At 34.6% G+C, this 14,004-nt stretch overlaps 1 protein-coding gene across 1 annotated transcript; it reads left to right on the top strand.

Moving 5' to 3' along the window:
- The first annotated feature begins 1,081 nt into the window (after positions 1-1,081).
- Positions 1,082-10,124, top strand: LOC103035969 (phospholipid phosphatase 1). The gene is made up of 6 exons (XM_007254047.4): positions 1,082-1,481; positions 3,689-3,840; positions 6,221-6,492; positions 6,730-6,787; positions 7,526-7,702; positions 8,427-10,124. The coding sequence occupies exons 1-6, from the start codon at positions 1,424-1,426 to the stop codon at positions 8,541-8,543; spliced, it is 834 nt and encodes a 277-aa protein (XP_007254109.1). The 5' UTR covers positions 1,082-1,423; the 3' UTR covers positions 8,544-10,124.
- The last annotated feature ends 3,880 nt before the right edge of the window (positions 10,125-14,004 follow it).

The following is a 14,004-nucleotide window of genomic DNA, read 5'->3' as shown; positions in this document are numbered from 1 at the left end:
CTGAAAAAAACATGTTCTGGTCAAACTCAGGCAGCTTTACTTAATTTTCTACAAGGTTTCTAATCCGAAGATGGTCACAAAACTTGTGACTTTTAAAAAGCATGTTTAGCAAGTCCACTCATTCCTTTTCTCTCAAGAAAGTGTTTATTTTAAATAAATGGTTCAAATCATTTATATTATTTTTTTTTTACTGGAACTCACTTCTGTTAGTCATTCTGTTAATAATTCCTGTTATTTTTTTAAAGAACAGGAATGAAAGTAACAGCAAAGAGTTTTTAGCATAGAATTAGCAAAAACATGAAAAATAGCTAAATGGCTAATAGCATGAGGACACTGAGTACATTCTAGTGATTTTCACAACATTTGGATTTTAAAATTAAACAAATAACATCTAAGAATTAATTTAAGTAACAGGAAAGAGCATTATTTGAGGTCTGAAAGTTCTGCATTTTTTTGTTATTTCAACCAGTTCTCATTTTCTGCCAAAAAATGCTCTAAATTTGCTCTGAATAAATGCTCAATATGTTTTTTTTGGAATTTGGGAGAAATGTTGCCTGTAGTTTATAGAATAAAACAACTATGTTCATTTTACTCAAACATATACCTATACATAGCAAAATTATATACATAGAGAAACTGATTCAGAAACTGAAGTGGTCTCTTAATTGTGGTTTCTTTTTTCTGATTTTTTTGTTAAGTTTTTGAGGTTTAGCACCAGATAATGTCTTCATACTTACTCTAGGTCACTTATTTCCTCATTGAGATGTATTGCCCTATTTCCTCATCAGCATTGAGACAGCTGAGACTGTTCTGAATATTTTGATATAAAGTGTGGGTATTTTGTTACTATTAATTAAAATAATCCAAAAATCGATATAATGTCCTTAGACCCCCAAGGGGTTAAAACATATTTTAACGGTCGTGTGTTTTGCAGTAGTTTGATCAGTGTCAGTGACATCACCTGGGTGTGAGCAGTGCTAAGGAGGAGGAGGAGGAAATGAGTTTCTGCTTCAGTCTGCTGGAGAGGGTACTTGCTGCTGGAGGAGGAGGAGGAGGTGGAGGAGGAGCTTAAAGGATTGACTCTGGAGGGATTGACCTCACTGTCATGCGATGTTGCGTTGCGGGACAGCGGTAACGTCGGACCATTCTCCATGCGCAGCTAGAAAAAACAAATGATTCCAGAGCTGATTGGTTGAGAAAGATTTCGGTCGCTGAAACACGGATTGATTTCCTTTTTCTTTTCTTTTTTTTAAGAAGGGCATCATTTTAGAAATATGTGGAGTGAGCTGTTATTAATAGCCACGGCGCGCCGAGGCCTTTATAAGTGCGGGCACTGTTAGATTCAGCATGAAGACGGTGTGTTAGAAAGCATCTAATCTCCGGCCACCGCGGGAATAATAAAGCGCTCAGCTCGTTTTCAGACATGTTCGAGGCGGAGGGGGTGTTCTACATCGTGCTGGATGTCGCCTGTGTGGTGCTGGGTGAGTGATTTCTGTCTGGGGCTATTTTTGGTGCTATATAGAGCATTATGCTTAATGCTGCTACAGTACTGCCTGTTTTAATAAAGCGTTTAAAAACGAAACACGTGGGGAAAAGTAGCTAAAACCTAGTTTACACGCGCTCCAGCAGCAGGCACGTGTTTAAAACATGAAGTTGTTTTAAAAAAAGAGAAACATCCGGGTAATTTAAACATGAATCAACGCTAGTTCACTTACAGTCCTTCTCCTGAGGTAGCTATAGCTAACTATGTAAACTTCCATCTTTCAGAAGTCACTTCCTTCTTCAGACCCTGCACCCATTACAATGGACATCATGTATTTTCTTTATTTCTAAATGTTTTGTTGCACATAACACTGTTTAAGAGCTGTTGTCCACCAGAATAGACCATGAACCAGCCAATAAACAAGTTTATAAACCAGTGAAACGTAGTAACTTGGCCCCATCCACTGCAAAAACACTGAAAAAACAGTAGTACTACTAGAGCCATTGAGGCAAAGGAACAGCTGATTTAATTTTTACTAATTTAATGTGATTTATAACACTTTGTAATCATGTTTTCTTTTACTGTTATAAATAAAAAGGTCAACATTTAATATACAATATTACAGACAGGCTTCCAGTGCGATGGAAAAAAAAAAACAACTAGTAAATATTTTTGTTAACTGGACTATTTCCTATTTAGATTTTATAATAGAATAGTGGAGTCTTCTTTTATTTTGTTTATCTGATCTTATTTATAGAATGAAGGAGTTCTGGGTTAGTGGTGGAGATTAAATTAGCTAACTTTGCTTCTAAAGCTTTATTTTATCCATTTAACTATGCAAATTTATGTTTTAATTAAATGTTTTACGATCCATAAAACTAGCTCTGACATGATGTAGGTTAGGGGATTGTGGAGGCCAAACATTTTTTTTGTTTACTACATAATTCCATATGTGTCCCTTAACGGTTTTCACATCTACTATGTAGAAAATACATTAAATAAATATAAATACTAAACGAGAAGGTGTGTCCAAAATGTTTGACTGTTACTCCATTCTGACTGGTCCCCATTTTTCAAAAATATATATTATTGCATTATATTGTTTGGCTTACAGTGATTGAATATCACAATAAGGGGCGGCAAGTGGTCCAGCGGGTTAAATTAATCTTGGTCATGCAGCTTGCCATCAGCTGCCGGAGCCCTGAGAAAGCACAATTGGCCTTGCTCTCATCTGGGTGGGTAGATGCCTGATGTATTGGAACCGAGCCACTGCACTTTTTTCTGAGCACGCTGGCTTCTCCATAATGCTGCAGTTCAAAAAGAGGCGGAGTCTGATTGCAGATGTATCGGAGGAGGCATGTGCTAGTCTTCATCCTCCTTGTGTTGAGGCATCACTAGTGATAGGAAGATGTACAGCTGAGTAGCAGCTGAATGGGTGGGACAATTGGAGGAAAATATGGGAGAAAAGTTAAAATAAAGTATAGAATCATAAGTTCTTGCCAAATTCTTGCCCTACTCTGAAAGTGTAGATCAAGTTCACTCTAAACTACAACAGTTTATATGGTCCCGAAAATAATTATTTTATATTTCTTTTTACATTACCAATTTCGATTGTCTTAATAAGTTGTAACTGCTTTTGTTACTGTGTCTTTAATATTAACGGACATCTTTAAATTACTTCTGTTCTGAGTGGTACTGCATTCAAAAAGCATTCCTAGCTCTTACTAAGTAAAGGGTTAATTTTACATGATATGACCTTTTAGCATATTTTGGGGGTTTTAGGGTTTGTATGTTTTATTATGACCAACTTTTGTACATTTAATCCTTATATTAGACACATGAAAATTCATTAACTCCTTGTAAAGCACTTTAACTAATGAAAAATCCAATGAATTATGCTTTAACTGAGAGGAGAATAAACAAACAAATCTCCCTTCTGCCATTCCCACTGGATTTTAATGAAAACAAACAACGTATTGTAGCTCATGGCTAGTTCCAGTCAGTCTTGGCTAAAGTGCCACTGTGTTGTTTCAGCAGTCACATGAAAAAGTACTTGGTGGCACGTAGTCACAATGGATATTCATTCAGATGAAGAATGCTAGCTCATGTGATAGTCCGTTACCTCAGTCAATTGTTATCTATTCATTGCAGACACTATTTTAGTTGTCGTGTAGTAATCTAACTTAACTCTGGTATTTGTTTCAGCTGGACTCCCATTTGCAGTGCTAAATCTTCAGCATAATCCATTCAAAAGAGGATTCTTCTGCAGCGATGACTCCATCAAGTACCCCTTCAAAGAAGATACTATTTCATACCAGTTGTTAATGGGAATAATGATTCCATTTGTTTTGTTTGTAGTAAGTATCCTTTACATTATCCTTCTTTACATTATCCTATCCTCAAAGAGAACCCATAGTACTGCGTAGTACTGAAAATGGGCCATGTAACTCAATCCAATAAAATAACCGTAAGAGAAAACAATTTTTTAAAGAGTCACATTCACAGTGTGGTTATGTACATTACATACACATTCATTTTATCATAGAGACAAAAAAATAACAATTAACCAGACAAATGTGTTTTACAAATAAGGTCTATACATTGTTTATAAACATGTTACACTACTGTGTATTTCAATAATACAGTATTGGTTTTAAGATAAAATTACGTCTTTTAAGCATACATATGATGTATGAAGCACTTCAAATGAATAGTTAAATGATTAACTTAACCTTAAATGATATGATAATTGGATTTTTAAATCTCTCTTGCAATACATTGCATGTCATTGTGTCACCAGACAAGTATTTTATTGGTTTGTTCTGTAATAATCCCTTTGCTCTATCACTGGATTTCCTCATGTAGTTCAAGAACATTGCCAAACAAGCCACAAAAGTTTCAATTGCTCTTAGATGGAGCAAGTTCTGCATACCTCAGATACTTTTGTAATTTTGTTCTAATTTGGTTTTGGGTTGATTTTCTATTTTTGCAGTGTTTGAACAAAAACATAGTTTTATAGATTTATAGTTATCGTTTTATTTTATTTGACAGTGTTTGTGTACTAAAACTTAAAGCAAGTTTTATATGCAGTCTCCTCCAATAGTGCTGGAATAACAAGGCCAGTTCCTTTGTTGAAGATTCTTTTGTTTAAAGTAAAAATAAGATGATAGATCAGAATGGCATATGTTATTTTATAATATTTACCAAAATATAACATGCCAAAAGTCATGGGACAGCAATATGTAAACTGATTCTGAATTATTACCTCAGGGTAAGGTGAACACTGGCCAGTGTGCTCATAGTAAGGCAATGTGAATGCTTGTGACAACAGTGTCACGTGTGTACTGGGAACATGTCATAGAAGGCAGTACTACCACCCAAGGTGGACAGCATTTTATAGCGTCCTTGGGGTATAGCAGCAGTCATGGATTACAACACTAGTTAAAAGATAACTAGTTAATAAACAGATAAATCAACCACAGTGTACAAGCATAGGGCATGGCTAATAAAACAGTTTAAAATGTACAAAATGGAGGCCTTGAATAAGAAAAAGGTGCTCTGTTAAACCCTCTGCCTGCTGTCTGTGGGCAGCACTCCCACACTCAGAAATGCCAGCCCTTAAACTCTGATAACAAGGTCCGGAAATTTGTTTCCAAAACAGTCATTCTTTGTAGAAGATTGTAACAGTACTGGCAGCATATGTACTCTGAACCCACACGAAGAGGCATCTTGTAGATTTCTTTTTTAGTAGCCTACAGGAACTTTTCTGATTCCTGTGCCTATGGCTCTAAAATAGCTCAAAAATATCAAATCAAAAAAAAAAAAGAAAAGAAAAGAGAAGCGTCTGAACGGCACCAGAGAAAGACACAATTGTCTCAAATATGTTTATTGTGAAACATTATATTCAGCATGTTGCTCTAAGAAGAATGTCACAGACAAATAAAACATCCACAAGACAAAAATAAGAAAGAAAAAAAAAAATCCAACACATTACAAACAGTCTTCCCCTTAACCCACCCCTTGTTCCCCAGACCCAATACCCATGTCTACATTTCATTCCCTGGAGTGCCTTGCTACATGGTTGCTTGATTGGTGTCTCTATCAAAATAAGAGACCAAAGGTTGCCAGATTTTCTCAAAGTCCCTCAACTTGTCTTTCAGGATAAATCTAATCCTCTTCAAGTGTAGAGTGTCAAATTAGAGTGTTTAAAGGAGGGCACTTCTTTCTTTTCCCAGAAAAGTAAAATTATTTTTTTTTGCAGTTATAACACCATATGCTAGAAGATGCTGTTGTGCTACATTAAGTTCCATGAGTTTCTCAGATAATTTAGTTATTAAAATAGTCTCTGGTATTATCTAAGTGTTGTAGGAACTGTGAAGACAAAACCTAAGAACAATAGTCAGTGACATCACCAACAACCTCTATTGGCACAGAAATGGCTATCACACTTTGGAACAGCAACAAAATGATGCATATGGCTGCGTCTAAAACAAGCTGACAGATGTGTTTTAATTTGTGATATAACTCATAATTAAGTCTATAGAAACTTTATGTCTTGAAATTACCATCAATTAACAATGAATTCAATCTAATCAAGAGGAACTTTCATCTATCAAACAAAAAGATGTCAGCATATACACTCACATCTTGAAGATCAGACAATATAAGCATATATTAATATAAAATGTATTTTTATGAATTTTATGAAATAGTCAGTGTTCTCTTTTTCTTCCGCAGATCGTTGTTGGGGAATGCTTGTCCATATATCTCAGATCCAGACCATCTTTCATGAATGACTACTTTGCATGCATCTACAAAGCAGTTGGCTCATTTGTGTTTGGAGCAGCAGTAAGTCAGTCCCTGACTGATATCGCCAAGTACACCATTGGTCGACTGAGGCCACACTTTCTCACCATATGCAAACCCAACTGGGGCCTTGTGGACTGTAAGTCAGGATATATTGAGAAATTCTCGTGCACAGGAGACAAGACGCTGGTCAATGAAGGGAGGTAAGTGGTGCTCAAAAGACAAAAAAAAGACAAAAAAATACTTTACTGCACTTTGCAAAGTTATCGTATTGTTTTTTTATATATATATAATTTTCATTTAACATTTCATGAATTTTATTTAACTTGCGAAATATCACTGGTACTGCTTATGCTGACAATGCAAACGAGTGGCTGGGTGTGAATGGGTGTGTTCTAACACTGAAACAAACTTCCTTGTTTTTTTATTTTATTTTGTAGGCTTTCATTTTATTCTGGACATTCATCCTTTTCTATGTACTGTATGCTGTTTCTCGCAGTAAGTACAGTGCTTATCCACATACTGCTGAGATTTGCAAGAGCTGCAAGATCTTGCCTTAAAGACACAGATACTGTGCTATAGCCAGCAGCATCACCAGACTTGTTATTTATTTAAAAAGCATCTAGAACTGCGTGAATATTTGAGTTGCATGAGATGGATTCTCATAGAACACCATTAGGTTTGATGCATTATACAATCAAGAGTTGCCCATGTCAATCAAATTAAATAATTTATTGTTCCAGGTAACCTTTACATTACTATTGGGTGCTACTATTTTTGAAACCATATGTTTGATTTTAGGTCTAAAATTGTATGATTATTGTTATTACTAGGGATGCACAAAATATTTGGCAAATTAAGTTGTTTGGCTAAAAATGGCAACAACATAATGCTTTGTTTGTATGTCTTCTGCAATGTTAATGTTAAGTGTTAAATATATAAAATATATAAATATTTTAATGGTGGGTTTGTAAAGCAACACAAAAAACATTTAGGCTATTTTATGCAGGGGTGAAAAAAGTGGCAAAATTCACAAAAACCTGCAGAAAAAACACCTTTGGCCAAATTGGTTTCAATTTGTTTGCTTTTGGTTTCAGCCCAAAATGTTATTATCAGTGTATTCTTAATAAAATTATTCATTTAAATGCAATAAATGTGGTCTATTACATGTATAACTTCCATTGTCCTGCTCAGTATGCTGTGAATCATTAAACTTTTTTTGTCTTTCTTTAAAAGCTGTATTTGCAATCAAGAATGAAGGCAGAATGGGCACGATTGCTACGGCCAACGATCCAGTTCTTCCTTATTGCTGCGTCTGTGTATGTGGGCCTATCGCGGGTTTCAGACTATAAACATCACTGGAGCGATGTCCTCACTGGATTCATACAGGGAGCCATTGTGGCAATGTTTACTGTGAGTAATTTGTAATTCTAATTGCGCTACACAGTCAAGAGTCAGATTTACTAATGATTTACTAAGCCTGCTGCCGTTAAGCGTAGAGCCATTACCCTGTACAATACTTCAGTTTTATGGGTCATTATCAAAAACCTTTAATTATATAGATTTTTACACATGATTTTATTTTCCAGCTTAATAACCTTTTATTTTCATTTTTATTTCCTGTCATGTATGTGTCCACTCTATTATGGAAAATGATAGGATGGAGAATTGCCATTTGATAAAAACATAGTTTTACGAGAGTTGAATTGAACAGCTTGAGCTTGAGTGTAGCTAACTATGAAGACTAAATTATAAATATTAAGAAAAATAAATTGCTGAACATGAAGTTCATGAGTTCAGTCCCTAGAAAATAGCTTATGTTGTCACTGATTTAAAATGTTATTCTCATAAAAGGGTGACTTTTCCAATCTATAAATGTATAAATCATTAAATATTAAATATATTTAAAAATATTTCTCTAAACTCTAAGAAAGACAAAAAAGCCATTCCCCACACCAAAGATAACTAAAGGTTACATTACATTTAAAGTTAAAAGTCCTCTATGTTTATAATAATGTATTCATTCAGAATCAATCTTGAAAGCTGTATTGTTACATGGTGTTAAACAATGTGTGTTGTGTACTGACCCATATTGTTTTACTTTATTATAAAACTGTCACTTTTCTCCTACTTTCAGGTTTTCTGTGTATCAGACTTCTTCAAGGCTCAGCCCAAGGGAAACAAAGAGGAAATCTCACACACGACCTTACAGGATACGACAAGCAATGTTAACCACTATGGAAGCACAGAGTGATGCCAGGAGGAGTAATAACTTCAAGAACATTCACAGTGGCTGGCTGCCAATCTCCCTCTGTTTTCCACAGCAATACAATACAGGCTTTTGCACTGTAAAATCAGTGATCTGAGACTAAATTCTAGACTCTTCTAGATTACCACATTTATTAAACATTCCAGTGAAACTGGTTTTCTTGGTTTGTACTTTTATTGCTATGTGAGCTTAGGCAAAGCTGTCAATATGTCAGTTCAAATTGTCATTTTATGTTGTTTTTATTTATATATTTTTTTATTTACAAAGTTAACCATTCAATAATCATTCCTCATTGTTTTCGCCCAAAAAGAAAGAAACCACAGGAAACTATATTAGTGTCTTCGTGAATGAAAATGTGGTGGATTCTCTTGACATACAGGGCTTTTTCACGGATGTACTGTACTCTGCAAAAGTCTTGTGCAGCAGTGAAAATATAAAAAGTGAATACTATTGATCTCCACAGTAAAACACTATATAACATTAGAATAAATACAAATAAACAGATGCTTTAATTTGGAGTCAAAATGTGATTTCGTATGTTGTTGGTTAGAAGAACACAGGTCTGGATGCTGGCTCTCCAGTAATTGTACGGATTTGTTCAGGAAAAGAGACAGATAGATGATTGATTGGATGGTTTGGATGGATGGATGGAATAATAGATAGTCAGATGACATTAGGGAGGGATGACAACACAATTTGGACATGTTCACTGGGAAGATGAGTTGTGTTGTGTGATTCTTGTAGGTAAAATCAAGGCCCTGCACTGTCTTTAGCTGCAGCGAAGCTGGAACAATCTACTGAGCAGTAGATTGTGGAGGGGGTGTGAAACGTTGTACAAGAGAGCAGAGTATATTTAGTGTCATTTTGTCATCAGTAGCAATCTGATTTGTCATCAGTAGCAATCTGATCTTATTTTTTATTTTTTTTTATAAAGGATTGATAAACTAGTTAGTGAATGTAGTAGTAGTAGTAGTAAAAGTAACTAAATACTGGGCTTCCTTGTAAATTGGTCATAGTAACAAGCTCATTTGTTCATTTGTATTTATTTAATTGTTTTAGTGTTTTCTGAAGGAATAACACATGCTGCTCAGATCAATAGTTTCATTATTTGATCAGATACCTAAAACCTTTGCACTGGGTTAAGATACTGACACAAAGAAAGCATCAAGAGTAGAAGAATAAAAAAGGAGGATGTTTACTCCAATAAAAGCCTCTCTGAACATAACTTTTTATTTTTCTTCTTCTTCTTCTTCTTCTTCTTCTTATTATTATTATTATCATTATTATCATTATTATTAATTGTACATGGCAACAAGAACAAATATGCATAATGTGTGAGGTGAATTTGGCTTTTGGTACGTTTTTATGCATAGGTAATTTTTTTTTTATTATTACTTTCTTTTATTTGGTATGGATAAAAGAGTAAAGCTATTAAAGATAATAGATAAAGCCTTAGATGTAAGCCTTGCTTTTGTCAGTCTTTACATGTTTGTTACAATGTTGCACTCATGGTTATATCAGTACAATACGTCATTTGTATTGTAGTCCAATAAAGCATTTGTTTTATATGTTAGTACTGTGACTTTTTTTAGTCATATTTTTAACATATTTATAGATGTCGGATTCTTATCACTGACCACCTTGCTTTTTGCATTTGGTGGTCCCTAATTATAACATGCCTGTGTGAGGCCTGTGTGTGTAGCCGAAAAGGGCCGTAGAAAGGTTTGCCCATCAGGGTCAGTAATGGGGCAAGAAATGGTTAAACAAGGGCTTTATCTGGGTTGTACACTGCACATGGGGCCTGGGTGAGACCCAAGTCAGACTAAGGAAGGCTGTAACAGTGAGGCCTAGAGCCCATACCCATTTAGAACCCATCTAACGCATGTTCCACCCAGGAGCAGGAGCATGTTGGCTGGATTTCGGTTTGGAGTAACAGTCAGTCAGCAGTGTTTCACTAATATTGCAGCATAAACTGTTGGTTGGATGATACCACACATCCACACCTTATGCAAGCGTTACTGGGGCCTTGTGGACTGTAGGGGAAACACGCCATTGGGCAATAAAATGAGGTGTGTACTGTGAAAACCCCCTGATTTTAGTTTGCAAATAGGTTTTGCTTTATTTTTAATACAAATGCTCTAATTTCACACTGGAAATTTCTCCATTTATATAAATCAAATTTAGTAAAATAAAATTTATTTTCACAGTGTTTCTTTTTACACAACTGAGATGGTTACAAATGAATAAAGTAATAGGAAAAGAGACTAAGCTCAGTACATAAGACATAAAAAACATTAACCTCAAGTTAGCAAGAGAAAGATAATAGTAGAAAAGAAGAGCTTCCTCAAAGCTGAAGGATGAAACATTGGATGGGACCAAGATTCATGAAAGGAAGACCCATCCTCCTTTGTTCAAATTACTAAAAAAAAAATGACAAAATTGTATTTTTGATTTAAAAAGATTATGATTAAATGTAGTAATAATTATAATAGTAGCAAATTATAGTCCATGTAATTCAACACATAATATCAGAATGTACTGTATACAGTTCCTGGCGCCTTGTGGATGGTATATCAGGTTAGGTTAAAATAACAAGCAAAACAATATCTTAACCCTTTTAGTCCTGAATTATGTGCCAGTGATGGAAAAATATAAATAATAATGCAGTTTTCTGTCTGTAATGCACACAAAGGAAGACTCTAATATTCGAATATAAAATCTATATAAATATGAAATCCAATTAACTAAAATAAGTAACTGTTTTTACGTCTATTGGATTGGAAGCCTGTCTAACATTTTTATTTATTAGATTTTTTGTTCACAAACCGTGCCTAAATACTAAAATAAACATGATACAATGTGATTAAAAATCACATATAATTAGTAACAATTTGCTCTTTTAATTTGCCTTTAGTGCTGTTTTTTCCGGTGCAGTGGGTGGGGCTAAGCTATTGATTTAATGGCTTATAAACGTTTTCATTGGGTGGTAATAGTCTATTCTGATTAACAACAGGTCTCAATTAGTGTTATATGCAACAGAACATTAGAAAAAAAAAGAAAATATATATGTCTATTGTAATGGACACAGGGTCTGAACGGGTTAAAAAGTTCTTACTGTGCAATGAAGGCTTTACTGCCACCTAATAGACATTTTTGGATTTTTCTATGCTCAGTATGCCCAGTCTCTGTACAGACATGAAGAAGACAGGAAACTGTGACTAATTTTCTGGCCACATTGCGAAATATAGGCACATGCTGCTCTCTAGAACAAGGAATGTTATATAGTTCCAGTAGATTTTTTTTGTGATTATGTTTTGCTGACTAATACACTGGAATGAGCAGAGCTGGCCCAGAATTCCCTGGGGCCATAAGCAAAGTTCTGATAAGGTGCCCTCCTACCTGAACTCCTACAGCTGCTCACTACTATTCTACCTTTTTTATAAGTTAACATTAAAATGAGGTATACAGAACATGTTCTTTAATGTTTTTTAAACATTAAGCATTAAGGTGGCTCTTATAAAGGGTTCTGTTACCTTGCAGTTTGTGATGCTGGTAACTCTGATAAATGTATCCTGTGCTTTGTGTTTTGATGGTCTTTGCGACTGCACTTAAGGATATTTTTAAAGTTCTTGAAATGTTTCAGATTGACTGACCTTCATTTCTTAAAGTTATTTTTTTACTTAGTTAAGTAGTTCTTGGCATAATATAGATTAGAATATTACTTAAATAGGGCTATTCAGTGTATACAGACTCTACTACTTCACAACACAACAGCTGTTAACTGAAAGCCTGAATTCCAGGTGCCTCTACCTCATGAATCTGACTGAGAAAATCCAGCCAAGATGAACAAAACTGTCTTATCTAAGCAAGAGGTGCTACTTTATATAATCTAAAATATTGAACATATACTGGTTTGTTTAAACACTTTTTTGTTTACTAAATATAATTCCATATGTTTTCTTCACATTTTGGATGATTTTGAGCTCTGGGCAAATAAGCTGAGAAAAAGTACCATCTGCCATGTCTGCTGATATATCTAAGCCATATCTTCAAGCTTCAAGCATGTACGTCAGACAAAATATACTCCTCTTAAATAGATATATATGTCAATATTGTTTTTTTTCTCATGTGCGTTAAGCTTTTACTTGCGGTCTGCAAACGAAAAGCCCTTTAGTTACATGTGTCGTTTGCATAGGAGCGGCCTACTGTATGTAGGTGTCAGGTCACCAGTGCCTGAACTTTCCACATTTAGGGTGGAGGAAATCCACCATGACTTTGTGGCACAGTTGACAAAAACTACGAAGCTTGTCCACACACAGACGCCTGTTATCCTCAAAGACTCACAAATCATGATTACAAGCCAGGACCCTGTAATCAATATAACATACCTTTTGTATCCACAGCATTGTTGTTCACATACTTCATACACACATTGTATATTATATATTTTTATTAAGATTTACTCTGAATGAACACATTATTATAAATGTAGGGGAATGTTTAAAAAAGTAACCTTTTACATCAGTGACATCACAACCTGCTTGTTTATTATTATTTTTTTTTTTAGCAATTAATATGATTATTTTCCAATAATATTTCCATTATTGTCTCCACACTTTACTTAGCTAAGGTAAATCTTAAGCTGTTCACCCTGCTGTGGTATAATATCATAGCATATAGCAATAGCATTTTCATAGCAATAGCATTTTCATTAAATGACATATTAAAGAACAGAAATAACAAATGAACATAAAAGTGACTAAGCTTGGACATTTTTTTTTATGTAGCATGAATTCGTATAAACATGAAGAACATAAAAATGTTTTTTTTTTCTTTTTTTTTTAAAGTTAAATGACAAACAAATGAAAAAAATAATGTTGCTCCCGATAAAAGCATTCACCAGTTGGCTTGATGTAAATTCATCATACAAGTGATACTATAGCTTTACTGCCTAAGACTTGACATGTGGCCAGTTTTCATAGTTTGAAATGAGACGCGCCAAAATAATGTTGCCAAAAAGCTGGAGTGGAATCTCTGTGTCAAAAAACAAGTGTTTCTTCACTTGATGTATGAAACTCTACATGCACCATGAAGTGGCTATAGCCTGGATCTATCTGACCTCACATGCAGACATCTGGGATCTGCCAGAGAGAAATGCCAATTTATAGATGTTATATGGCACAAAATCATCATTAAGAAAGTTAATGAACAAGTAAAATAAATAATGTAACTAATTCTAAAGAAAGTTGGGATGCTATCTAAAAATCTCTGAATCTTTTGAAAATAATATGTACAAATGCTTTGTCGTTTTGTGTTGAGAAACATTTTTTTGCAGATTAAACAGCTGCCAATCTTTGCTTCTGGGAGACTTCAAATGCTCTTGGAAATGTTATTTTTATACCCAGTCATGTGAGTTACAAAGCTCTTATTTCAACTGTTTTTTTTT

The sequence above is a fragment of the Astyanax mexicanus genome, chromosome 12, assembly GCF_023375975.1.
Source record: "Astyanax mexicanus isolate ESR-SI-001 chromosome 12, AstMex3_surface, whole genome shotgun sequence".
Taxonomy (NCBI): domain Eukaryota; kingdom Metazoa; phylum Chordata; class Actinopteri; order Characiformes; family Acestrorhamphidae; genus Astyanax; species Astyanax mexicanus.
Note: the sequence above shows the minus strand (reverse complement) of the source record. Positions and strands in the feature narration are given on the sequence as shown.

Bases quoted from the DNA above. Each gene is read 5' to 3' on its own strand.
- LOC103035969 (XM_007254047.4), top strand. From the start codon at position 1,424: ATGTTCGAGGCGGAGGGGGTGTTCTACATCGTGCTGGATGTCGCCTGT. The intron at 3,841-6,220 runs GTAAGTATCCTT...TTTCTTCCGCAG, and splicing joins TTCCATTTGTTTTGTTTGTA to ATCGTTGTTGGGGAATGCTT. The intron at 6,493-6,729 runs GTAAGTGGTGCT...TTTATTTTGTAG, and splicing joins ACGCTGGTCAATGAAGGGAG to GCTTTCATTTTATTCTGGAC.